The sequence below is a fragment of the Podarcis liolepis genome (assembly GCF_965112155.1).
Source record: "Podarcis liolepis genome assembly, chromosome: 14".
In the NCBI taxonomy this organism is placed as follows: domain Eukaryota; kingdom Metazoa; phylum Chordata; class Lepidosauria; order Squamata; family Lacertidae; genus Podarcis; species Podarcis liolepis.
Window position 1 is genome coordinate 19,700,075 of NC_139569.1, and position 26,736 is coordinate 19,726,810.

At 49.0% G+C, this 26,736-nt stretch overlaps 2 protein-coding genes across 3 annotated transcripts; one reads left to right on the top strand and one right to left on the bottom strand.

Annotated features, from left to right (window-relative positions):
* Nucleotides 1–926: 926 nt before the first annotated feature.
* Nucleotides 927–12,390, top strand: JMJD8 (jumonji domain containing 8). Of its 2 annotated transcripts, none has more exons than XM_083473874.1 (10): nucleotides 927–1,224; nucleotides 2,053–2,274; nucleotides 3,282–3,374; nucleotides 4,758–4,806; nucleotides 5,213–5,309; nucleotides 5,605–5,673; nucleotides 6,297–6,416; nucleotides 8,737–8,804; nucleotides 9,045–9,179; nucleotides 10,039–12,390. In XM_083473874.1, the coding sequence occupies exons 2-10, from the start codon at nucleotides 2,159–2,161 to the stop codon at nucleotides 10,117–10,119; spliced, it is 828 nt and encodes a 275-aa protein (XP_083330000.1). In that variant the 5' UTR covers nucleotides 927–1,224; nucleotides 2,053–2,158; the 3' UTR covers nucleotides 10,120–12,390. The 2 variants fall into 2 exon arrangements, with proteins under 2 accessions (XP_083330000.1, XP_083329999.1); XM_083473873.1 differs by having other exon boundaries at nucleotides 933–1,250.
* A 1,083-nt stretch (nucleotides 12,391–13,473) lies between these two features.
* On the bottom strand, nucleotides 13,474–26,652 carry STUB1 (STIP1 homology and U-box containing protein 1). Its single transcript, XM_083473850.1, has 7 exons — nucleotides 26,337–26,652; nucleotides 22,778–22,976; nucleotides 21,492–21,657; nucleotides 19,377–19,467; nucleotides 17,929–17,985; nucleotides 16,286–16,402; nucleotides 13,474–14,568 (listed from the first exon to the last, which is right to left on the bottom strand). Exons 1-7 carry the CDS (start codon nucleotides 26,556–26,558, stop codon nucleotides 14,443–14,445), a joined length of 978 nt encoding a protein of 325 aa, XP_083329976.1. The 5' UTR covers nucleotides 26,559–26,652; the 3' UTR covers nucleotides 13,474–14,442.
* Nucleotides 26,653–26,736: the final 84 nt, after the last annotated feature.

Here is a 26,736-nt window from a genome sequence, read left to right on the forward strand (position 1 = left end):
CCCATGTACAATGTGTTGCAGTAGTCTAACTGTTAATAAGGCAATTGTCACCACCTGTGCTTTTCTGTGCTTCTTTTCCCTCTGACTTCGCAATCCTCACAAACATGTATATTTGTACCTTCATCAGGCTGTACCATAAATGTGTTAGTCTTAAGGGATCCCAAAACTATTTGATTATACTACTTCAATGTTTGGATTTCTCCCCCTAATGGGCCAACACTTGTTTAGTCGTTTAGTCATGTCCAACTCTTCGTGACCCCCTGGACCAGAGCACACCAGGCACTCCTGTCTTCCACTGCCTCCCGCAGTTTGGTCAAACTCATGCTGGTAGCTTCGAGAACACTGTCCAACCATCTCATCCTCTGTCGTCCCCTTCTCCTTGGGCCCTCCATCTTTCCCAACATCAGGGTCTTTTCCAGGGAGTCTTGTCATGAGGTGGCCAAAGTATTGGAGCCTCAGCTTCAGGATCTGTCCTTCCAGTGAGCACTCAGGGCTGATTTCCTTTAGAATGGATAGGTTTGATCTTCTTGCAGTCCATGGGACTCTCGAGAGTCTCCTCCAGCACCAGAATTCAAAAGCATCAATGATTTTTTTATTTGAATCACAAATTATCAGGAGGTGTGCATTAGGAAAAACAAGCCCACACTGAGGTAACGTGACTTTGGGCTTTCCAGTCGTGGCACATTCTAACACGACGAGCTCTCCAGCAGGGCAAAGAATATGTCTGGTTTTGGGATGCTACTTTCCCTTCCATACAACGCCACCCTCTCTGGTAAGAGTACAGAGGGGAAACTCGTGTGCGTCGAGAGAAGAAAGGGTGCGCGTTTGCAATGCTTTGTGGGTGATGTAGTCTTAGCCCTTGTATCCAATACCAAAACAGCCGGCTTTCGACATTCTTTTGCGGGGGGGGTCTCCCTTTGGCTTAACCCTGTGCCCTCTGTGCCTGCTGGGTAATGTAGTCCTTCCGTCTTTCCTGCCCTGCTACAGCTGGGATTAATTTTTGCACATTTCCAACTTGGAAAGCGGCCAGCGTCGCGAGAAATAATGTTGGGTGTTGCCTGGCTAGAAAGTTGAGAGTTTCTCACGGTGAGGACTCCGTTTCCCGGAGTGGCTGCAACGTACGGACTACAATTCCCAGATCCAAAGGGGCGAGGAAGGGTTGCCCGTTCCAGGGGGCTTGGCGAGATCTCCCAAGAGCGCCCGGCGCGGTAAAAGGAAGGCGAGGTAAAGCGGGAGGGATGGGGACGCAGGTGGGTCGAGCAGGTGGAGGGATGCAGGTAGGAGAGAGGCGGGCGGAGCGTCTAGAGACCGTCTGCTCGCCATCAGTCCGATGAAGCCGCTTACGTGTCTCTAAGAAAGAGGAAATGCAGCGCCGGGAGTTGCGCGGGGGCAAACGGGGATACAGATTTACCTACAATTTGCAAGTGGCAATTTATGCATATAGATGCAAATTTAGAAAAAAAAAATTGCTGTAATTTAAACCAGGAATAAAACGCGTTTCGCCATAGTGGGGGGGGGGGGGGAGACTGGCCAGGTCAGCTGCCTGCCTGCTGTCTGGGGATGGGCAAGTTCAAGCCCTCCCCACACTGCTCTTGCTTCTGATGGGGTTTGGGTTTTTTTTTAACCTTTCTGCTACAATGGGACCAGGCAGCCCTTCAGCAGAGGGCTGTCCTTTGTAAAGTAGGGGACACACACACACAATCACAATCTGAACGCTCTGGCATGGGCATGAAAATGCAAGGCACTTACATGCACTTTATAATTTTGCATTATTTTGAATCCCCCTCGTTATGGGGAAAGGAAAGGCATTAAGCAGTGTACTGAAGCAGCCAGGGTTGCTGGATGAGTATTTTGGAATGATCCTCTGAGGTGGCCAATTCTCGTGCAACAGTGAACCCATGTCCAATCTTATCAACCACCCCTTGTGGTACAGTATCAGCTGAGAGGCCTTCCTTATGGCCTTCCTTATAGCACGTTTCGCAGCTGAGTGTAGATTTGAACCTGGATCTTTTCTTATGTATAAACTGCTCCCCGCACTCTACCATCTTCTAGATGCAGCTGAGCACCTGGCCTTAAAGCATTTTTCCTGAAGGAGGTTCCTCTCAGGGTTTTCCCACTGCAGCCTCAGCCTGCAAAGGATCACTGCTTGGAATGACAGATGTGTAGGATTTTGGAGCAGATGGGACCCAGGGGCCAGCGCTTTTTGCTCTTCCCCTTCTTGATGCTCATCCTTCTGCCTGGATATTTAGCATTGCTGGACACTGATGGAGGCTGGTGAGTAGGTACACAGTCAAAAAATGGATCGGTGAGAATTGGGTGGCTTCTCGCTTGTATATAATTCCTTCATGCATGAACTCACATTTTGAAAGGCTCCCTTCCTCCTGTATCACATTTTTGCCTCAATTTCAACTAATGCCCTGTTTGTTTGTTTGTTTGTTTAATTTATTCATTATTGCACAGTCTCCTTTCCCTGCTTTAGGGCCATGTCTTTATTTGTTGCACTTTAATTGTGATCACTTTAGCATGACCTTGTTGTTACTGTGTTAATAGCCTTGAGAACCGTGAATGCAGGACCTGTAGAATGTAGAAACAAACAAATGAGCTGGAGCTGGTTTTCAAGTGCTCAGGTCTGATTCATTCAGGGGGAGTCAGAGAGAGGGGAAGTGAGAATAGGGGTGTCAGAGAATAGGGGGTGTCGGAGGGGAATGGGGAGTGTCAGGAAGAGAGAGAGAGAGAGAGAATGCTCTGTCTCCACCCTTCATTGGTTTGGCCTTGCCCCCACCTCAGCATTCATCATCTGAGGCCCTTCTTCATGTGCCTCCTCCACAAGAAGTCTGGCAACACGAGAACTGGCCTTTTCTGCAGTTGCTACCCATTTGTGGAATTCTCTCCCCAGGGAGACTCGCCTGGTGCCTTCATTATACATCTTTAGGCGGCAGGCAAAAACTTTCCTCTTCAACCAGGCCTTTGGCTGCTTAACACTCTGTGTCCTTTTAAATATGTTTGTGGGAGGGGAGGTTTTTGCTTTGTTTTGTTTCTGTTCTTGGTTTTTATTAGGTACTCTGTGGGGGGGGCGTGTTTCTGTATTTTTATGCTGTGAACCATCCTGAGATCTTTGGATCTCACACATATTTTTTTTAAAAAAATAAAATCTAATAATAATAACATGCTGCCCCCAGAAAGATTACCCTTGAGAGAATGAGGCCCTCAGCTTTGAAAAGGCTCCTCACCCCTCTTGTTAATGGATATAAAAAATATCCATCCACCCCTTCTCCCCTCAGGCTGACAAGCAGCCACGCTGCTTTAATGGAAGAAGACAGCTGTACCATTGAGAGGAGGGATGCCACACTAACCTACTCCCAGTTCATTGAACAGTAAGTGGCAGGGGCGTTTTTTCTGCTTATCTGTTTTGGTCATCATCAGGGGGCTGGAGGGGGGGGTCAACATTCTTGGGAAGGGAGGGAGGGAGAGGTCTGTGAAATCATCATCTTCGTTATACTTGCACCTTCCTTCAAAGGAGCCAGGGCAGCAAATGTATCAATAGAAAATTAAAAAAAGAAAAGAAACAGTGCAAAACAACCTTCTAAAAAGAAGTTTATGACTCCTAAAAGCCATCACCTATTCTTAGACTAATAATTTCAAGGTTGCTGGGGCAAAAACCTTAAAATGCCTGGCTATCCAGGCTTGGAGGGTTTCCATCCTTTTCCACATACACACAAGGTTATCACGGGTGACTTTTTTGCTGTTTGTGAGCGGTACAGTCCTTTGCGTGCCTACTCAGAAGTAAGACCCACATGATACCCTGCTCTATTCCTTGGGCAGCATCTGAGGTGCCACAGGTTACCTGCTCCTATTATAAATATAGTGTTGAATCTTAGGGAACTTCCAGAATGACATGTTGGCTGAGCATTCACCCTGATTTGTTTGCCGGGAGATTAGAGGATGTTGGCTATTTAATTAGCATTCATTCTGATCTGTTTGGTGATAAGCCAGATAAGCCAGTACATTTCCTCATCACTTTGCTTATCTCAGAAAGACTGAACTTCCTCAGGTCTGTTCCACAAGACCTCCCAATCAGCTATATCTGCTCAACAAGAATTTGCATGTACTTGATTGAATTCCAGCCAGGAATAATGACAGGCGTGTCTTTGTTGCCTCTTCGAAATCTTCCTTTTTATCCTTGAAAGTGGAGGTTCTCATCCCTGTCTGCATCTGTACATAGGAAGCTACCTTATATCTAGTCAGTTTCCTTGGTTCATCCAGCTCCATATTGTCTACACTGGCTGGCAGTGGCTCTTCTGGGTTTCAAGCAGGGGACATTTCTAGCCCTCCCTGGAGATACCATTGGGATTGACTCTGTGACTTCTTGCATGCAAGGCCTTCCTATTTGACATGAAAATGTTTTAATATATGCAATAGTTTTTTTTAAATGTAAGATTGCTGGAACTGTGTTTTTATTGTTAAATCACTTTGAGATGTTTTCTAGGCAGTGGTGCATAAATGAAACTAAATCAAGAGCTGCCTGTTATATACAACAGTGGCTGACGTTGGTGTCTCAGATTTCAGTGGCACCTGTGCAGTGCCAAAATCTGGCAAGCCACCCCCCCCCCACCATCTCTTGCCTTCTGTTGGATGTCATAGTTGTGGCGCCCCCTGCAGCACCCCAGAAGCTCTGCACCCAGTGAGATCGCACTGGTCACTTTCCCCTAGATCTGCCTTTGCATACAACAGCTGTACCTTTCTTATTTGCTTCTTAGGTATGCCTTCTCCCGGCCAGTTATACTCCAAGGAATAACAGACAACTCGGTGAGTGTCCTCACAACTGCACATTCAGGTTAAACATTAGAAAGAAGACTTGGTGCTGGCCCAGTTTCATAAGCTGGATCTCCAAGGTTTCAGGCCTGTGTCTTTCCCAGTCCTGCACCCAGAGATCCCTGGGGATTGAACCTAAGATCTTCTGCATGCAAAGCAAACAGATGCTCTGCTACTGAGCTGTGGCCCTTTCCTTTAGGAACACAGGAAGCTGCCTTATTATGTCAAAGTAGATCATCGGTCCAGCTAGCTCAGCACTGTCAATGCTGTCAACAGCTGTCCAAGTGTTCAGAGCGAAGTTTTCCCCCAATGGTATCTGGAGATGCAGGATTTGAATCTGGGATCTTTCGAGATTCCTTCCAACTCTGATTCTACTCTTATCTCCTTCTGTTACCTACAGGAGTTCCAGGCCCAATGTACCAAGGACAAGCTGTTGACCAGGTTTGGGGACCGCCCTGTCCGTCTTAGCACCGCCAACACCTATTCTTACCGCAAAGGTGAGGGCAGGGTGGCCAAGATGCTTTCTGGAAGGAACCAGAGTGGGCTGGGCTTGAGCCTGCAGAAGGCCAGTTGCTCCACTGTGAATGGAAAATGGTCAGTAGTAAATAGGTGGGGAACCTGTGGCTCTCTAGATGTTGTTGGACTGCCAAGTCCCATCATCCCCAGCCAGCAGGGCCAGTGTTTAGAGGTGAGAGTCTCCTCCATCTCTGGTCTCATGCCAAGCAGGACAGCTCTTTGAGGGAGATGCATGCCCATTGCCAGCATTCAGCATCACTGACTTCCTTTTTGCAGTTGACCTGCCCTTCCAGGAGTATGTGGATCAGTTGCTGGAGCCGCAGGACCAGACCTCTTTGGGGAGTGGTGAGTAGGGCATCCCGCAACACTAGAACTCAGGACCATCCAATGAAGCTGAACGCTGGAAGATTCAGGACGGATGAAAAGAAGGACTTGCTCATGCAGTGCCTAGTGAAACTACGGAACTTGTCCCCATAGGAGGCAACGAGGGCCAGCAACTTGGATGGCTTTAAAAGAGGACTGGGCAGATTCGTGGAGAAGGCTCCCATGGCTACTAGCCATGGTGGCTCAGCTCTGCCTCCACTTTTGGAGCCAGTAATGCTTCTGAATACCAGTTGCTGGAAATTTCAGGAGGGGCGTTCACATAGGCAACAGGTTGGCCACTGTGAGATGAGGATGCTGAACTAGATAGGTCATTGGTCTGATCCAGCAGTGCTTCCCCCTCTCCTCCCTGCACAACTGGCAGTGCCACCTTTTTGCTGTTGAGACAGCCAGGCTCCACTTGCTGCTGGCACAACAGGAAGGCGAAGGTTGTCTTCTCAGCCCAGCTCTTTGTTCAAGGGACTGAACATGGCCCACCGTCATGGAAATCCCAACAGTTTGCTTTTGGAATGGGACACGAAATTGATTACAGGGTGCTTTTTCTGTTATGCAAAGGTCTACGGTTGTGCTTTCTGTCCTCCTTGCAGAAACACTCTACTTCTTTGGGGACAACAACTTCACGGAGTGGGGCCCTCTCTTCCAGAAGTACACCCCGCCACCGTTCCGGATCCCAGGCACCATGGGAGCCTACAGTTTTGGGATTGCAGGTCAGTCTCTGGCGCATCAAAGGGATGGAAAGGCAGCCGGCACTTGGGAATTGTTATCCAATGTGTGCTTGGAAGGGGTCTGATCCTTCCCCCGAGCCTACTCATGTAGATATTTTGCCCCAATTGCTCTGTTTATTTGATTTATATGCCACTTTTCTTCCGAGGAGGTCAAGGGGGCATACATCTTTCTCCTCCTCCTGCATTTTATCCTCATAACAACCCTCTGAGGTAGGCTAGGCCGAGAGGCAGTGCCCGGCCCAAGCTCACTGGTTTTCATGGCTGAGTGGGGACTTGAACCCTGGCCTCCCAGCTCCTAGTCCAACACTCTAACCACTACACCACACTGCCTCTCAGGTTCTATTGGGGTTTTCATTTCTTTGAATTTCAGCTGGTTTCAAGGCAGACCACAGGCCTTGACCCTCGATCGATTTCTTTAGCGGCCTTCTGTAGGGCTAGGGAAACTCAGGCCTCGGGGCCAAATGTGGCCCTCCAACACACTCTGTCTGGCCCTTGGGACTCTTTCCAGGTCATGCCCCTTCCCTCCAGGCTATTCCTCCCACCGACGCTACTTTGCACTCTCCCTGAATTTATTTGCCTGGCTGTGGAATGTGTCCTTGAAGGCTTCTTGCTTTTCTTTTAATAGTCATGGGATTCTGGGCATAGCCTTTCTGAGGGAAAAGTGCCAGTGAATTGGTTATCTTGCCACCTGGGCAGAGAGACGGCGGCAGGATTGCTCAAGGTCATAGTGGTGGAGCAAAACTCAGCAGCTGCAGCTGTCTAGCCCTAACAGTGGGTACACTCTCCAGCGCTGGAGAAAGTAGGCCCTAGACTGTGCTTGGCTAAAGGAGAAATCTACCCTCCGTTATCGAAACCGTATGGTGTGAAGAAGAAAACAAGAACAAAACATCCAGGTCTGGTAATGGGAGCAGAGAGAACCTAAAGCAGCAGCAAGATTATTCCCGTGGCATTTGCTGCCATCAGCCTTCCTCTGAGACAAGGGAATGGTCTGAACACCTGGATCCTACTCAGCCCCAGTTGGAGGCAAGTCCTTGAGTTTCGTAGCGGAAGAAAAGCAAAATATGTAGTTCCTTCATTTACAGTGTACAGTGTTCTCCACCCCCCACCCCCATTTTGTCGTCACAACTCCAGGAGGCAGATCTTTTAATGTTGTGTTTTAATTGCTGTAACCCGACCTGGGACTGTAGGGAGATGGGCAAGTAATGAATTAACTAATAATAACAGTAAATGGACTGAAAGCCAGTGACTGGCCCAAGGCCAGTCGGCAAACATCATGGTGGAGCATGGATTTGAACCCATGTCTCCAGGGCCCTAATGCAACACTCCAATCGCTGCACCACACTATCAATCAGAAATATAGTCTATAAGCAGCCCAGCCATTTGGTACCGTGAGTCAGCCTGGATAACTCAGTTGGTTAGAGCATGTTGCTGATAATGCCAAGGTTGCAAGTTTGATCCCTGTAAGGGACAGGTGCATATTCCTGCATTACGGGGAGTTGGACTAGATCAGAGCTTTCCAAACTGTGTGTCATGATATGTTAGTGCAGGCATAGGCAAACTCCAGCCCTCCAGATGTTTTGGGACTACAATTCCCATCATCCCTGACCACTGCTCCTGTTAGCTAGGGGTGATGGGAATTGTAGTCCCAAACATCTGGAGGGCTGGAGTTTGCCTATGCCTGTGTTAAGTGTGTCGGCTGCAGTGTGTAGCACAAGCGCTCCCTGCGCTCCTTCCAGGACTGGGAAGGGGTTAGTTTAACCTCTGGTTTGCTAGTAAAACTGTCTAAAAAGTGTGTTGCCAACATGAAAAGTTTGGAAAGCTCTGGACTAGATGATCCTCAGGGTCCCTTCCAAGTCTACAATTCTATGATCTATGTCTTGATGGTAAAAGGTAAAGGGACCCCTGACCATTAGGTCCAGTCGTGGCCGACTCTGGAGTTGCGGTGCTCATCTCGCTTTATTGGCCAAGGGAGCCGGCGTACAGCTTCCGGGTCATGTGGCCAGCATGACTAAGCCACTTCTGGCGAACCAGAGCAGCGCACAGAAACGCTGTTTACCTTCCCGCCGGAGTGGTACCTATTTATCTACTTGCACTTTGATGTGCTTTTGAACTGCTAGGTTGGCAGGAGCAGGGACCGAGCAACGGGAGATCACACTGTCGCGGGGATTTGAACTGCAGACCTTCTGATCGGCAAGTCCTAGGCTCTGTGGTTTAACCCACCCGTGTTCCTGTCTTGATGGTAATGCTCCTTGAAAAGAAATGCTAATTTCCTCCCTTTTCTTTCTTCTCCGGTCGTTTGCAGGCCCCGGCTCGGGAGTCCCGTTCCATTGGCATGGCCCAGGTTACTCAGAGGTGATCTTCGGCAGGAAAGTAAGTGCTTCGGCTGGAGCAATGAGAGGGACTGTGATCGCCCACCTTTGCATGCAGGTGGTCAGCCTGCACCTGCTAGGTGGTCTTGTTTGAGACATCAGCCGTGGGTGGGTGGGTGGGTGGGGGCTCAACTGGACTGAATGCTCTTCAAGAGCCTGTTCACCCACCATCTGGGGGGCCGCAGGTTCCCCATCCCTTTTACTGTTCCTGCCAGCTAAGCCCTTCTCTCTGTCTCCGTAGCGCTGGTTTCTGTATCCTCCAGAGAAAATGCCAGAGTTCCATCCCAACAGAACAACACTGTCTTGGTTGTTGGATACATACCCCTTTCTGCCCTTGTGGGAGAAGCCGCTCGAGTGCACCATCCACCCCGGAGAGGTGAGTCACGGCTGTGGCCCCATTTCCAAAGTTCTGGCACTAGCCTACATTACTCTAGGGCCAAGTCAAACTGTTGGTCCATCTTGCTCAGTGTTGCCTGCACTGACTCACCATGTTTCTCCAGAATTCCAGGCCGAAATCCTGGCTGGTACATATCTACACAAATTGCTGCACTCTAGGGTGGCGCTGTGGGTTAAACCACAGAGCCTAGGACTTGCCAATCAGAAGGTTGGTGGTTCGAATCTCCACGACGGGGTGAGCTCCCGTTACTCAGTCCCTGCTCCTGCCAACCTAGCAGTTCGAAAGCACCCCAAAAAGTTCAAGTAGATCAATAGGTACTGCTCCAGCGGGAAGGTAAACAGTGTTTCTGTGCACTGCTCTGGTTCGCCAGAAGCAGCTTAGTCATGCTGGCCACATGACCCGGAAGCTGTACGCCGGCTCCCTGGCCAATAAAGCAAGATGAGCGCCGCAACCCCAGAGTCGGTCATGACTGGACCTAATGGTCAAGGGTCCCTTTACCTTTACCTAGCCTGCCACAAGCTTGTGTGGCATTTTTGGTCAGGTGTCATGGGCCCACTGCTGTCACCTGCTCTGAAATTGGCTCTGCAGCTTCGGAAGGTTGACCTGGATTGTTCTTTAGGAGATCTGCTTTGTCTCGGACTGCTTGCTTAGCTTCTACTTTTGCTTCCTTTAAGTCTCCAGTGTTCTTTCATTGCAAGGAAGCTAAACCTGATAGCACAATCCCCTGAAACCTCTCACAGCAGGGGTGTGTAACAATAGGGGCTTTAGCAAGGCATGGTGTTGCCAGGCCCCATTAGTCCTCGCTTTGTTCTCTCCCTCTCCTCTGCCTTCCCTACAGGTCCTGTACTTCCCAGACCGATGGTGGCATGCTACCTTGAATCTGGACACCAGCGTTTTCATCTCCACGTTCCTGGGTTAGCAGATCTGCATGATGGCGCCTTCTTTGCCACTACTCCTGCGATGGCGTACGAAGAAGCAGGATTTGTCGACAACATTTGGGGAATCCAGGGCTAGTGATGGTGGGGCCACCCCAGTCTCTCATTGGATCATAGCACAGAATTAAGGAGAAGGCAGGTGGTGGTCTGCTAGTGGACTTCCCAATGTTTTAGACTACAACTCCCATGATCACTGCCCACTGACAATGCTGGCTAGGGCTGATGGAAGTCGTGATGCCCTCCAGATGTTTGGACAATGTCACCTACCCCTCGTCTGAAAGATGACTTGCTGTAGCCTTTTCTAATCTGGAACCTACTAGACCACAACTTCCATTAGCCTTGACCACTGGTTCTGTAGGCTGGGTCTGATGTGGGGCGTTGTAGTCCAACATTATCTGGGGAGCCATGGGTTTCCCCATTCCTGGGTAAAAAATGACAAGATGATGATGAATCAGAAATTTCCAGTGACCACCCTTTGTAATTGGCAGGTCCTCTAATTATAGCCTTACATTCCAGGAAGGAAATGTGACTTGAGAGTCCTTGGATGAAGTTAAATAGGCTGTTTGCATGTAGTCACCTGTGATAAACAACAGTAGTGTGCTCTTTACAGCTGGATGCCCATTTATTTTTTAAATAAGCCCTAGTCCTATCCAGTTTAGCTGGTGCAAAAAATTAAGCTGGTGATGTTGTTTCTCTTTCTTTCCTACCAGCTGGGTCTCTGCTAAGGAAAGCTTCACTGGTGAATTTCTGCATTTCAAGCTGATGTTAGATAGGGGAGCAGGGCTCACCCACGAATGCAAGGTTTGGGGAAACTCGAGTTTTTACAGATCTTCTTTGTACCACAAAAATGTGACCTATTCCAAGTTTTCCCCATTGATTCTTCTCGTCTTCGCTTCCTGCCATGAAGCCCCAGTTCCATTTTTTGTTTGTCATTCATCGTCTCTGGCAGGGAACCTCTGGCCCTCCAGTTGTTCATGGGCCTCCCATCTGCACGGCCAATGGTCTGGGATGATCAGAGAGCTCCAACTCAGCAACACCCGGAGGGCCACAGGTTTCACACCTCTGTCCAAGGCAATCAGGGATCGCATCAAATGCACTTGCGGAGGTGTAACTCAGGGATGAGGGGTCTTGTGCCCTCCAGCTGCTATTGAGACTCCCCCAGCTCCATCAGTTCCAGCCAACATGGTAAGTGGTCAAAGATGATGAAAGTTCTAGCCAAATGACAGCTGGAGGGCCATGCATTCCCCAAGCTGCAATTTAGTGCTTTGTGGACAGATGCTGCCTAAATGGTTTTTCCAGCCACATGAGACTTTCCAGAAATATGTTTGCCTCTAAAGTTCACTAGTTTGCGATAAAGGCAGACTCAGCCTTGCTTCTGATGCCAAATTGGATTTGCAGGTTTAGGTCACTCACATGCCTTCATAGGAACATGGGAAGCTGTTGTCAGGCTGTGTGCCCAACCAGGCCAGGATTGTTGAGTGATTGGCAGCAACTCTCCATCAGTCAGATAAGAGCCTTTCCCATCAGCCCTTTTAACTGAAGGTGGCTGCAGTGGAGTTCCTACATGGCTTCTCAGCTTGAGCATGGTGCTCATCAAGTGATAAACTGCAGGACCAAAAGGGCCTCCGCCCTTCCAGCAGGGCAGTTTATACCAGGGGCTGTGAACCTGTGGCTAGCCAGCTGCCGTTGGACTCCCAACTCCTAGCAGCCCCAGCCAACATAGCCAATGGTGAAGGATGATGGGAGATGGAGCCCAACAAAATCTAGAGGGCTGCAAGTTCCCCAGATGTGCTTTACCCCTCTTCAAATTAAATTAGATCTGCTAACACCATTTTGCTTCTCAACGTTTTACCTTTTTATAAAAAAGAAAAAGGGTTCTGTTTTGCAAAGTTCTTGTCAGAAAAGATGGAACAAAGGCAGCAAGTTGAACATTTGCCAGCAGAGTGCCCCCATTTTACAGAGAACAGCTGGGCTACGTGTGTGTGCTTGTATGGGGAAAATCTCAGCAATAGTTTGAGAGCCTTCACTGTCTGCATTTGCTGGATGATCCTTGTTGTTCACGTTGGCCTAGGAATAACAGTGGAGGGATGGGCAGGGAGTGGATGGGGCCAATTTCCAAAGAAGTGATTTTGAAAGTTGAGTCTAGGGTCACGCCGAACTGTTTTTTCTTTGCAAGCAATACAAAACAAATGCAATTGTTTCTTGAAAGCAGTCAACTTTGTTTTTGGATTTAAATTATATTTCAAAAACCTGAACTGTTTGTAAAGTGGTCTTCATGTAGTTTTATTTTGGGGGGTGGGGTGAGGATATAAATGGGAAAATACATTAAAAACAAGGGAAGTGCTCAGTTTTTAAAGAGAGGCTGCACTGCTAAGGTTTGTGTGGGCGTTTTAAAGGAATGCTTTCTCCTTAACTCTGATATAGTAAACAGGTTGTGATTGTTGGGAGGTAAGGCTTTCTAGACAGGCAGTTCTTTTAATAATGCAGAATTGCATGCTTTTTTCTTTTTTTTTACAGCAGGGATGGGGAACCTGTGACCCCTTTGGATATTCCTAGACTTCATCAGCTCCAGCCTGCACACTCAATGTTCAGAGACAATGGGAGCGCTTGCCCAACAAAACCGGGAGCACTTTACAGAAGGGGTGAAAAGGATAAAGAGATAGGGAGGGCTAGTAGATGATGCTCAAGCAAGGCCTACAAAAAATTCCACCCCACCCTCCATTTCCATTTGCTTCCTAGAGTGTAAGAACAAACTCATTTCCCCCCACTGAAGCACAGTCAAAACAGCAGCACCCAGAACAGAGAGGTAGCAGCAGGTTTGGGGAACCCCATGGATTGCAGAAGTACAATTGTACCCCCCTCAAAAAACCAAAATGGCAGTGGGCACAGGATGCAGACTGCTGAGGGGGGAAATGGGACAGTGGGAAATGTAATGGAGGCCCCGAAAGACGGTGTGGCTGGCTGGCACCTGTAACAAGAGCCTGTCACGCACTGCAGCAGTTTGTCTCAAGTCCCTTTCATAATGTTAGTGGGGAAATGTGGGGTGTACATTAAAAGCTGGGAGATACCTACCACACTAACAGCTAGCCAAGAGATCCACCTCTAACTCTTGCCTCTGTACCACCTTACACAGAAACTGCCCTCGCCCACAAAACCATCACCCTCCTCAAAATTTCATGCTCAGATATTTATTTACCAGCATAACCAAAATTGGAGAGATTGCATGTTAATCCCTGCCCCCTTTTGAAGGACCAAAACTCCCCGCAATAATATTAACTATGCTTCAAAATATCCCTTTGTTATTAGGGAGGAGTTTTAAATAAAACAACAAGAAAAAGGAACTTTCAGTGGTTTAATGGGAAAACAACTACCTGGAACAGAGCCGGGGGGCTCAGCTTCCCACACAAGCAGGTGCTTCCCCCAACCAAACCCAAATTCCAGTCGTCTGTATAATAATTATTAGATCTCTGTGCCCACCTCCACCACCCAGCCCAAAATATGTGGCTATTTATTTACAGAGTAAAGAGGCCAAACAATAAAAATAAACCCAACTATCCTGGGCAGGCAGGAAAATGGAATGAGGTGGGAAGGGGGGGGGGGAACCTAAAACTTTGTACAGAGAGAGAAAGGAGTGGGAAGAAAGCTCAAAGCCAAGCTGGGGGGGGGTTGGGGAGAACCGGGAGGGGGGCAGTCCCGCCCCTTCAGCTTGTGGCCTGCCGCAAAGGCCGAGCCCAACAACTGCAGCATAGTCAAAGTGGGAAGGGGTGTGTGTGTGTGTGTGTGTGTGTGTGTGTGTGTGTGTGTGTAGGGAAATGTGTCCATCTGCCTGGAGGGCTGTGGGGTGCAGTTTGCGGGGCTGACGTGGTATCCTTCATATGCCACTGTGGGGTGTCTGCCCCTCACACAACGCATTTCGTGGCCCTCAGGGAAAGTGCTGCTGCGGGCCTCCCTCCTCGCCTCTCTTCTTGAAACAGGGCTGGCCTTCCCCGCCACCTCAGAGCCAGGCCTGACGCTCCCGGCTTTGCCCGTGTTGGAAAGCAGCCTGGGAGCAAGCCGATGCCAAGGAGGCTTTTCTGCAGCCCTGGCCCACCCCAGGGAGGTGATGGACGGGCCCCCAGCTGGCACAGGATGAGGCAGCCCGGCCAGCCGGAGCAGGAAGAGGAGGGAAAGCGAGACAGACAGTGAGTAAGGCATGGCGCTGGCCCAGCAAGCTCAGAGAGCCAGTCTCTAGCAGTCCGGTGGCCTTGGCTGCTGCGGCTTGGGGACGCCACGAGGAGGCTGCAAGCACAGCCTCTCCCCTGCGGTGGTCAGTAATCTTCTACCCAGCCGTTTTCCGATATGAACGCGTCTATCACCTCTTTCATGGCAAGGTTGGGGATCAGCTGGTCCTGGGTCAGGGGGCTGCGGGTCACGGGGTCAAAGTGGCCGACGCGCTGGAAAGAACCCAGAAGAGAGTCAGTCAGGCGGCCGCCCAGGAAGCCTCACACGTCTCCCGCAACAAAAATGCTCCCACCAGCCCCAAAATGGTCAGATTCAGGGCCCCGTCTGACCCCAAAATCTGTTGCGTAAGGCAGCGTTCCCATCCTACCTGGATTGAAATCAAAGACATTTTTTTAAATCCCTAAAATGGTTTAAGGGTGTAAACTAATGTTTCATCAGGGTAAGCCTGCTGAAATGAGTAAACCTAAGTTCTGTTTGTTTATTTCAACATGTTGACCCTGAGCACTGGACACCAACCCTATTTTTTTAGGCCTTTGATGACCTTTCAAAAACTACCGTATTTTTCGCTCTATAAGACGCACCAGACCACAAGACGCACCTAGTTTTTGGAGGAGGAAAACAAGAAAAAAAATATTCTGAATCTCAGAAGCCAGAACAGCAAGAGGGATTGCTGCGCAGTGAAAGCAGCAATCCCTCTTGCTGTTCTGGCTTCTGGGATAGCTGCGCAGCTTGCATTCACTCCATAAGACGCACACACATTTACCCTTACTTTTTAGGAGGGAAAAACAGAGTCTTATAGAGCAAAAAATACGGTATGTCCTTTCTTTCATCTTTGAAAGGACTGGAGGTGCAATTCTCAGAGGGAGGTGAGAACTATCTGAGGGCAGAGAGCCCTGCTGCATCTGGATCCCTGCACTGCTGATAACAGAACAATCCCATCAAACCTGGTGCAAAGTTGTGGCAGAAGTGCCTGCGTTCTTCAGAGGCCTCCTGGAAGGGTTCCTGGCCAGAGCAGTAACTCATCCAGAGATACTGCAGGCATTCTCTAGGGACAGGCACTTGGGGCTCCTGCCTATGCTTACCTAAGTGAAATATTTCTCATACCGCCTTATTATCCAACACCCATGTATGTGGAGCTCTTTGACACAAGGAGTGGGGGCGAAAAGACACACCCTGGTCCAATCAAGATCCCCTCATGTGGGGGAACTTGACACATGTACATCTACATGCATGTACACCCCTTTGCAGCCAGCTGAATACAGAGATAGAGTGGCCCCTCTCCTCTTGCACATCCTTTCAAAATATGTGTGTGTGATATCCGAGCCCCTTCTACCAATTTGTGGTATAGCTGGGGTCTGCACAGAAATATGATGCACTTCTGTTGATTGAATGCAAGGTTAACAGCTAATATAAAAACCATGCAGCTGTCCCCCGTTTCTCTCTTCTGCAGAAATTATTCTGGTGGCCTTTTCGTTTTGTCTTACATTAGAACTCTCTTGTATTTGCTCTGGTCTTGCCAGTCGGGTTGGTGGGGCACTGAGGCTCACCCTACCAAACCAGTCCCCTTGTCCAGCCCCCTCCTGGCTTCCGAAATTCTCGCAGTCCCCACCTTCTCAGCTCTAAGGCAGGCATGGCGGAAACCTTTGTCCCTCCCGGATGTTGCTGAGCTACAGCTCCCATCAGCCCTAGCAAGCATGGCCAATGCCGAATGATATGGGAGTTGTAGTTCTGCAACAGCTGGAGGGCCAAAAGTTTCCCTTTTGTGCTCTTTGGGCAAGAAACTCAACTTTTCCTTCCAAATACAAGCTGTGGGGCTTAGGAAGCTGTTGTTGCATTTGTTCTATATTAGGAAGTCAATGCACCTCCCCTTCTGAACCCTGTCACTACCATCACACCTGCGCAACCATCGTGCCAAAAGGCCTGAATTACCTGGAGGTGCTCTTCAATGTCTTTCCTGTCATACGTGATCCCGCTGGGCGTGATACAGGGTTCTCGCATCAGTTCAAAGCTGATCTTCCCACACAGGTAATCCGGGATGTCACGCTTCTGGCTCAAACGAGAAAACCAGAGTTAAACCTAGACAGATTTCAAGTAGGGGGGGGAAACCTCTGGCCCTCCAGCTGTTGGGACGCCCAACTTCTATTAGCTCCAGTCAGTGTGATCAATGGTCAAGGCTGATGCGAGTTGTAGTTCAGCAACATCTGGAAGGGCCACAGGTTCCTCATCTTCTCTTATAGGGTATGTGATGGGTAGTGGATGGAACAGCGAGATGGGGGACTGGAGAAGCCTGGCTTCCAATTCCTGTTTAGCTACAGATGACTTTGGGCCAGTCATTCTCTCAAACCTTTTGGTTATTTAAAAAGAGACCTCCAATAACATAGCAGCTCAAAAAAATATTTTAGCATAAGAATTTCATATAATAATGTGGTTAGCAGGCACACACTCTTATTTCTCTCATACGAGGGAAAGCCTCTTGAAAGAGAATGGTCCCTGTGACATGTGGGCACATCATCTAAAGTCAAGCACGCTCTTTTCCAACAGTCAAATTAAATCAACTATCTGTTGTTTGGTTCAGACAAGTGTGCAATGTTTAATATGACTGAATTCGCAGTGAAGGCAGCTCACCTTAGGCAAGGTCATGGGGCCGCTCTCGAGAGTTAAGATCCTGTTTTCTATGAACGTTTTATTTATTGTATAGGTCCAGTTTTTCATGTATAATTCTTGCATATGTTTTAAGTTTGTGTTTGGCTATATCCTGTATTTGGCTGCCTTAATAATAAATTTGATCTTAACAGTCTGAAATAAGTATGATGATGACGATGATGATGATGATATTCTGTCCTTCTGCCAAGAAGGCACCCAGGGTGACAAACTCATCCTATATATATGCATTCTAAAAACAAATTCTAAAATCATTTAAAAACATTTTCTCATGGGTCAGTGCATCTGGCTGTTAACCAGAAGGCTGGGGATTTGAGCCCACCCAGGGAGAGCTGTGGGAAGGATTCCTGCAGTGCGGGGGGTTGGACTAGATGACCCTCAGGGTCCCAACTCTGTGATTCTTTGATCTAAAGGTTGCCATAAAACAGTGTCCTTCAGCCATCAAGGCAAACAAAAATGTTTTCAAATTACTCCTGGAAGTTAATAATGATGGAGACAGAGGGCATTCCACAACCGGGGGAGTCAGCACTGAAAAGGCCCTGTCACAAGTCAGAGCCACACCAACAAGGCTTCACTTGCCGATCTGAGAGGGCTGATGTGCCGATTTACCCAGGCTGGGCCAACCAAAACTCACACTACTAATCAACTTCGATTAGGGGGCTCCTATGAACTTTGAATGAAACATGAACCGAATTAGTTCATTTTGTAAAGGGACAAAAGTTAACTGGAATTTGTTTCTTTTTTCAGACATGTCGAACTTGTCCCTTTTAAAAATGAACTTCCCAAGCTGTCTGGGAACCCCCATGGACACTGCCTTGGGTTCCATAACAGAAGAGTGATGGAATATAAAAGCTGAGAATATACATAAATGGAGCCAGGGAGCATGGCCCTCTGCTTGAGCTTGCCCTCACCTTCCGCTTCTCATCCACCTGGGAGAACAGCTCATCCATGTCTGCTAGGTACTTTTCCTAAAAGAGAAACAAATCCCTTAGCAGGAAGGAGCAGAGGCTCAACACAGAAAGCAGGTGGGGGAAGTAAGCAGTTAGCTATAGATGGGGCAAACGGTCATATCTGGATGATGAACGCAGACCAACAAGAGGGACAATTGCACCTCTTTATAAAACAGCAGTTCAGGTCAAGTTTATGAATGGTCCATAGATCTCCAAATTTACACACACACGGGGAAAAACCTAAACAATACATTTTTCCATTGTTAAATATTCGAACAAGATTAGTACAGAAACTGAAACCTCTTAGCACTTCTGTAAAAACAGGGGTGGGAGAAACCTGCAGCCTTCTGGATGCTGTCAGATTCCAACCAGCACGGCCAGCACTCAGAGATGACGGAGTCTGACAACATCAGGAGGCCCACAGGTTCTTCCACTCCTGCTGCAAAAGTTGCTCACAAAGCGTTTTAATTTGGGATGCAAACACGGCAGCCAGCTCAGTTATGCCAGCCTGTGTATACATCCCTGAACAGAACAGAACAGGAAGTCCATGTGCCGCTCTAGACACCTTCCTTGGGAGCAAACAAGAGACAGGTATGTCTGGTTCTTCCGTATCAGTGCAAATTGCGCAACAGTAACCTGTTCCGTACAGTTCCGAACTTGTGTTCCTAAATTGCGCGTGGAATGCTGTCATACCTTTCTCCTGAGCATATCATGGGCTTTTCAACAGCTCCCCGTACGATCCTGCTAAGTTCCCTCTGACCTTTCGGCTGTGGGGGACATCTCGGGGCCAGGGGGCTGGACAGCAACCCAGTCCTAGGACAGGGATTTACCTGTATCTGTTGGGTTGCAGCCAAGATTAGGCTTACTCAGAGCAAACCCACTGAAATTGAGGTTTTTAAACAGCAGTGGGGTGGCCATCTGTCAGGGATGTGGCTCCTGCATTGTAGGGGGTTAGATAGCTCAGTTGGTAGAGAATGAGACTCCCGAGTGGTGGGTTCAAGCCCCGCATTGGGCAAAGAATTCCCGCATTGCAGGGGGTTGGACTAGATGATCCTCGTGGTCCCTTCCAGCACTACAGTTCTAGGATTCTATCATGAACATTGAATAGCCACTTCAATAGGTCTACTTGGAGCAAACGTTTAGCAAGAGACACCCCACTGGCATTTCTGGGACACTGGCAGTGCAGAAAACTGCCAAAGGGTCCCAATTCCCTTGCTCCTCCCTCTGAGGTTGAGGTGAGAGCAGGGCTGAACCCTGGCAGATCCCCCCAGTTAATGGGGGCGAGGGACAGATGTCTCACCCCATCACATCTGCTGACACCAAGCAGCGACAACCCAAACAAAACCGTCAACCGAGGGCCCTTAAAATAGAGAGGCTGAGCCTGGGCAAAGACTGACAAGGGTCCTCACATGTTTGGCTTCGATGTTGGCCAGCTGCACACGGCTCCGACTTTCCTCCACGTTCTCCTCTTCCTGCGCCCGTCGACATTCATCCAACTCCCTAAAAGAGAAGTGGGGATTGGGCAACTTCACAGAGCTTGGCAAGCCTATCTTTATTTTTAAAAAAATTATTTCAAAGCCAAAAAAAATTACAAACATCAAATTCAAAATCCATATTCATTTTCTAACAGCCTATTACATAGATTACCTAAATTAAAATATATCTAATTGCTCTAGACTTCCCTTTGCTATATGTAAATACAACGCAATTAGCAAATTATATTATAAATGATATTATAGGTTCCCATATACCCCCACTCCCCTTCACCCATGTGTGATCTCAATATTTTACTTCTTCCATCTTGTTGTGTTGTTATAATTTCATAATTATTCAATTGATTCTATTATTATTTTCTTGCTTACCCCTGCACGTTTTACACATTCTCTATTAATATTTCAATTCCGGAACCATATTTTTTCATGTATTCCTTCACTCCACCCCACTCTCTAATTATTCTTTGATTTGAGTGGCCTCTAATAATTGCCATCAATTTTGCTATTTCTACAAACTCACAGAGATTGCTTTGCCATTCTAATAGTGATGGGATTTTCTCCACCTTGAGCTTGGCAAGGCTATCAAAGGCTACCAGCCATGATGGCTGTACCCTACCTCCACCACTGGAGGCAGTAATCCTTCTGAACAGGAGGGGGCAGGTCTCTTGTGCTTGGGTCCTGCTTGCCAGTTCCCACAGGAATCTGGCTGGCCACTGTGAGAACAGGATATCAGACCACTGGCCTGATCTAGAGTACCCGTCTTAGGTCACTTATCAAGAAACACGGCGACTGGGAGAGGGAGGTCAGAAGCCACCGCAAGTTGTAGAAAGGCACCGTCGCTTGGGGTCACAGCACATGCAAAGGTTTCAGCTCCAGCCCATGACACTCAGTGGCTGATGGGCAAGAACCTCATCTCCCTGAGAAGCCAGATAGCTGCTTTCAGTGGGAGTAGACAACTCCTACGACTTCCGAGGCAGCTTTTAAAATTCCAAGTCCTTTTCACGTTGTTGTGAAAGACCTGCTTTACTTCTCACCCCTTGCCTTTTCCTGTAAGACCTATTGCAGTCGTTAAGGGTCGTCAACAGGCTCATCTCAGCTATCTGCCTATCTCCCATTCCCACCACCCTTCTGAGTAATACCCCTCCCCACCTTCTCACTATATAGAAGGATCTGGCAACTTCTGTTTCAGTGTATCTGAAGAAGTGTGCATGCACACGAAAGCTCATACCAAGAACTAACTTAGTTGGTCTTTAAGGTGCTACTGGAAGGGATTTTTTTATTCTGCTTTACTTTGGTTTCACTCTGTGCCACGTTAGTCTGTTCTAGATTTCCACTTTTTATCTTACGGTTTTAACTTCTACTTGTAAACCACCATCAGAGGACTCTAGTGACGGGCACAGAAATGTAGTTAGTAAGCCGCGTGGGGAAGAGGCACTCAGGCCCACGGGTGAATATGGCCCTTCAGACCTCTCAGTCAGGCCCTCAGGACTCTCTTCAGGTCACAGGTGGGGAACCTCTGGCCCTCCAGATGCTTCTGGACTACAGCTTCCACCAGTCTTGGCTACTGGCCATGCTGGCGGGGGCTGATGGGAGTTGTAGCCCCACAACATCTGGAGGACTGAGGATCCCCACCCCGCCCTTGCTCATTCCATCTCCCCAGGCCACTCCTTCACTGATGTGCTCTGCAAGGTCCTCAAGTGCCTGGAAAGGGGCTTTGGATTGTGACGGTGCATCTTGCTTCCCTGGATGGAGAGCTGGGTGTCCTGGTGGATGTGTAAAAACCTCTGGCTTCTGGGTGGTTGTAGCGCAACTTGCTGTACAAAGGCTATGCCCTGCATCCATTGCTCTGCCCACCTCTGGCATTTGGCCTCTGAATGCTGCCCAACAAAGGAGTGTGGCTGAAAAAGCTTCCCTACCACTGTAGTATATAAAACAAGCTATGCACCCAACACACACAAAGTCCCCTTTGTTCTTCAAGAGTTTCTCCACCCATATCTGCCATCACTCCCTCTCTTTAATCCTCTCTTTTACCTCTCTTTCTCTGCCATGATGAGCTTGGTGAGATAGGAGTGCAACTCGTTTTCCTGGTTGATCCGCTTCTCCTCAATGTTGTTCCAGCGCTTCTTCTTCGCAATCCGCAAAGCGCTTGGGATGTCGTCCCCAAAGTTCAGTCGTTGCTCTTTGGCTAAGTTGTAGGCTGGAGTAGAGGGGAATATATATCAAGGAGGAGGAGACGAAATAAAGATCTTGCAATGCGGTGTGTTCTCTATGGGCCAGTACCAAAGGCTCCAGCTGGGGCAAAACTAGGCTGTGTTGATGGGGACAGACCATTGCTGGCATGCCACTCTAGTGCACTAAAGTCTGCACTGACTGCCCATACACATGAACAAACCTGAAAGACTTTCAAGTTGATACCTCGCTCCTTTTTTTTCTCAGCCCTGTGGATAGCTCAGTAGGTACAAGAGGAGACTCTTAATCTCAGGGTTGTGGGTTTGAGCCTCGCATTGGGCAAAAGATTTCTGCATTGCAGGGGGTTGGCTAGATGACTCTCATGGTCCCTCCCAACTCTACAATTCTAAGGAGAAAAGAAACCTTGACTTCTACTTTTAGTCAAACCAACCAAGGCTTTGGTTGATTGACGTCCTATGCCCTTTTAAAATGTGGGGGGGGGGGCTGTTACAAGGTTGTTTTTGTTTTGATTATGTATTTTGTGGTTTTATATTTTGATTTTATCCTGTGAACCACTCTGAGTCTTGCGGGTATAGGGCGGTATATAAATTTAATTAATGATGATGGTGGTGGTGGTGCCTGAACTGAAGCTTGTTTAAGCTGTGGTTTCGGAACAAGCCAGACTGGAAGCATGGCTTGGTCCTGGCTCATTCTACGAAAACAATATGAACAAACCACAGTTTCTGACTGTGTACAAGTTAGCTGCCTAAAGGCTAGGCCCCACAGTTGCTCTCAAGTCAAAGACATGTGGCTGTTCTAGACTCCCTGGCTAAAACTGCTATCCAAAGACAAAGCTGTCCTTGCCGGATTGTTAAGCAATACAGAATTCATGTCGACTTGGGCAGATGCCTGGTTCAAACCCTGGCAAAGGCTGGGAGAAATCCCTGCCTAAAATCCTGGAAAGTGGCTGCCAGTCAGTGTAGAAAGTGGTGAGCTAAATTGACCAATGGTCTGGCTCAGTGCAAGGCAGCTATGGTTGATTCTGTTTCACTGATTGGTCAACTTGTGACCACCTTGCGCTGAAAGGCGGTACCTAGAAAGACACACCCCTACCCACTCGGCTAGCCTGGAAACGAGAGCCAGCTTACCTCTCTGAAGGTTAGCAATGGCCTCGTCGTAGTTCTCCATCTCCATCTGGCACTGCCCCAGGAAGAAGTGCGCCTTCACGGACTGGCTGTCCAACTCCAGGGCATGCTTACAGTCAGCCAGGGCCTTGTCGTGCTGCTGCATCTTAAGGAAGCATAAGGCGCGGTTGGTGTAATAGACTGCCACTAAGGGATTCCGGTTCTAAAAGGAAAGAAAGAGAATGTAAGCATGAGGGGCCAGATGGGAGACTAAAACAGCCCTCAAGGGATCTATGGGAGAAGGTGAGGCCCCAGATTCAATCCCTCCAATCGCCAGGTAGGACTGGGAGAGACCCTCATCTAAAATTGCCAGTCAGGGTGGCTTAGATGGGCCATTGCTCGAACTTGGTATAAGGCAGCTTCCTGGGTTTCGGGTTAATACAGCCTTTTCTTCATGAGGACTAGAAACTTACTTTATTTGTTAGTAGACATGCCATAGCCCAGAAGCAGAGCACATGCTATACATGCAGAAAGTTCTGGGTTCAAACCCCAGCCTCTTCAGGCAGGGGGGGAAATCTCCAGGGAAATCCTAAAGGAGCCACTGCCAGTCAGTGTGGACACTACCAAGCTAAATGGACAAACAGGGCAGCTTCATATCCTTGGATGAAATCATTTTCAGGCGGGTCTCTATTTCTTAAATTATTGTTGTTGTTGTTTATTACCCACCCTTCACCCTAAGGTCCCAGGGCAGGTTATAGAATAAAAACACAACATTAAAAACAATTGAAAACACCTTACAATTTCAAATATAAGGAAGGTTCTAAAAATAGACACCAAGTGTCAAAAGCCAGTGTTAAGAGGTGTGTCTTCAGCATTCACTGGGAGCTGTATATTGAAGGTGCCACACGCACCTCTAGGGGAGTAGTGCAAGCCCATCCAGGGCAGCCCACCTCCCAGAAGCGAGAACTCAGGGCACATGACACTCTGTCTTTTCAGGATCCAGCTTCAGTTTATGGGCCCTCATCCAGCCCATCACTGCCTCCAAGCACTGGCCTAGCACCTCAACTCCCTCTGCTGATTCAGATGGAACCGAGAGCTAAGAGTTGGGTGACATCTGCATATTGGTGGCACGCCCCTCCAAATCCCTGGATGACAGTCCGCAAAGGCTTCACATAGATGTTAAATAGCATGGGGGACAAGACGGAAGCCTGCGGGACACCAGAGGAGAACTCCAACGGCGCTGAACAGCAGCTTCCCATGACCACCTCTTGGAAACAGCCCTAGATGAGTGGAACCACTGAACTATGGGGCAAGGCTACAACCGCTACAGAATGAGAGGCAAGTTCCGTCTTACTGATCTCTCAACTTGGACCAGAGAGTGGTTTAAGTACAGTGGTACCTCGGGTTAAGTACTTAATTCGTTCTGGAGGTACGTACTTAACCTGAAACTGTTCTTAACCTGAAGCACCACTTTAGCTAATGGGGCCTCCCGCTGCGCCGCCAGAGCATGATTTCTGTTCTCATCCTGAAACAAAGTTCTTAACCCCAGGTACTATTTCTGGGTTAGCGGAGTCTATAACCTGAAGCGTATGTAACCCGAGGTACCACTGTACAGTCAGATTTTGAGTTTGCCCCACCCTGTAAAGAGCAGCGCTTTGTTTTTGTTTCGTTTTGCATGGGCAGAGTGCATTTCCTACATTCCATTTAGAATCTGAGAAAGGGCTGCCAAGTCTAAGCCATGGCTTTCGAAAAGGCTTAAACCCCAGTATATCTTCAAAGAATCACAGAACTGTAGAGGTGGAAGGGATCACAAGCGTCATCTAATCCAACCCTCTGCAATCTTTTGCCCTACTTGGGGCGGGAACCCATGACCCTAAGATTAAGAACCTCATGCTCTACTGACTGAGCTGTCCATCTTGTCTGTGAGGTTGTATCATTTGAGCAGCTGATTATTTATCATTATTTCTCCAGGCAGGCAGCTACCATTAAAAAAAAAAAAGTAGCGTGCAGCCGCTTAATCTGAAAGGTAGATCACAGGACTCAAAACAGTGAAGAGAACTGGTGCAGATCTCAGGGAAACCCCTGGAGACAGAGTGATTGCAACCAGAGAATCATGTATTCTGAGTCCCAATAGAAATAATGTGCAGCCACAGAAGTGCTAATTGTTAAATGTGCACCTGTGGTGTTATCAGCCTTGCTGCATGGATAGGGGCACATGAAATCTGGCTGAAGGCAACCTAAAAACTCATTTTTAATCTGTACTCAAACGAGGAAGGCAGGACCTTTATTCAGAACTGTCCAAAGTAGGAAGGGTTGAGGCTTACAGAGAAGGGTGGCTGGCAAAAGGTCGCCAAGTGAGTTTGCAGTGAAAAACAAGTCTGGAGGTTCATACAGGATGCTGCTTTATACTGAGTCAGACCATTGGTCCATCTAGCTCAGTACTGCCTCCACTGACTGGCAGCAGCTCCCCAGGATTTCAGGCAGGGTTCTCTGCAAACCCAACCTGAGGATTGAAATTGGGGCCATCTGCATGCAAGGCCTTAAAGCATGCTCTCTGTCCATGCTCAGAAATGCTGCCTTTCCTCACTGCCTCCTATCACACATTACTGGAGATAAAACTGAGCATTAAAACAAGGTGGCAGGGGGAGGAGAAGGATGAGCTTTGGCACAAATAGAGCCCTAGTCACACACCCAGGTTTGCTTCTTAATGTCCACTGTTCTCCCTACCTTGTCCCTGTCAAATCAAGGGTCAGAATCATAATCTGCCCATGCTCAGAGAAAAGTGCCATTGCCACTTCCCCCCGCATTGCCCCTTCAAATTATTTTTAGAGTAAGCCTCCGGCATTGGCACCTCCCAGTTTATCTCCTCTCCTCACCTCACCTCACCCCCATCTGTCTCAAGAGGGCAAGCACTCTGCTTGTGTTCAGAGGGCCATTTTGTTTGGTCACACCTCCCTTCATATCTCGGAGGAAAAGGCTCAGCGATCCAAAGGACACTTACCTCCTACACCACTATTGCATCATCTCCTACCCTGCAGTCTGATGCCAGGCTCTACATAGCATGCACTTTGCCCATGTTCAGAGAGCTCTTTTCTTACTCCCCTTCAGCTATTCTTGGGGTAAACCCAAAACACTGGGGAGCAGCTGGGAGGCTCCAATTGAGTCTTTGTCACCCTGCAACTTGCTTCCTATGGCACCATACCTGAGAGCAGGCCCTCTGCACATGCCCAGAGAGACATTCTCCCCACTTCTCATATATTCTCCCAGGATAAGGCTCACGGGCCTGAGCTTCCTCCTCCTGCTCTCGCCCCGCCCCTCCAACGCTCCGCCCAGCCTCTAAAAACAACAACACTCAGCACTCTGTCCATGCTCAGAGGTACACACTCCCTATCTTCACGACCCACCCCCCTCCGACTCAGGATAAAGTCCGGGGCCTGAGCTCAAACGAAGCCCCCTCTCGCCCCCTCGAAAGCGAGACCAAGCCTCTCAAGTGAGCGCACTCTGCCCATGCTCAGAGGCCACCCGGGCCCTCTCGCCGTCTTCCTCCGCCCGCCCTCCCCCCCAAAACAGAGGCCCGACTCACGATGGCCCGCCCGTAGCAAGCGGCGGCCTCCGGGTACTTTCGGCTGACGAAGAGCCGGTTGCCCTGCTCTTTGTACTCCTGGGCGCTGCGGCTCTTCTCCGGGCTGCCGCTCCCGAGGCCGCCGCCGACCAGCCCCACACCGGGCCCGCCGCCCGTCAGCCCCGCGCCGCCGCCGCCGCCCTCCTTCTCCTTTTCCTTCTCCTTCTCCTCCTTCCCCTTCATGCCGCCCAGGCAGAAGCAGCCGCAGCAGCCGCCGCCGCTGCCGGCCCGCCCGGAGGAGCCCGGCGGGCACCGATCGCCCCGGCCTCGCCGCACCGCCACAGCCCGGCCCGGGCCCCGATCGCCCGCAGCAGCAGCAGCAGCAACACCGCCCGCAGCACAGGCAACGCAGCCGGGGAAG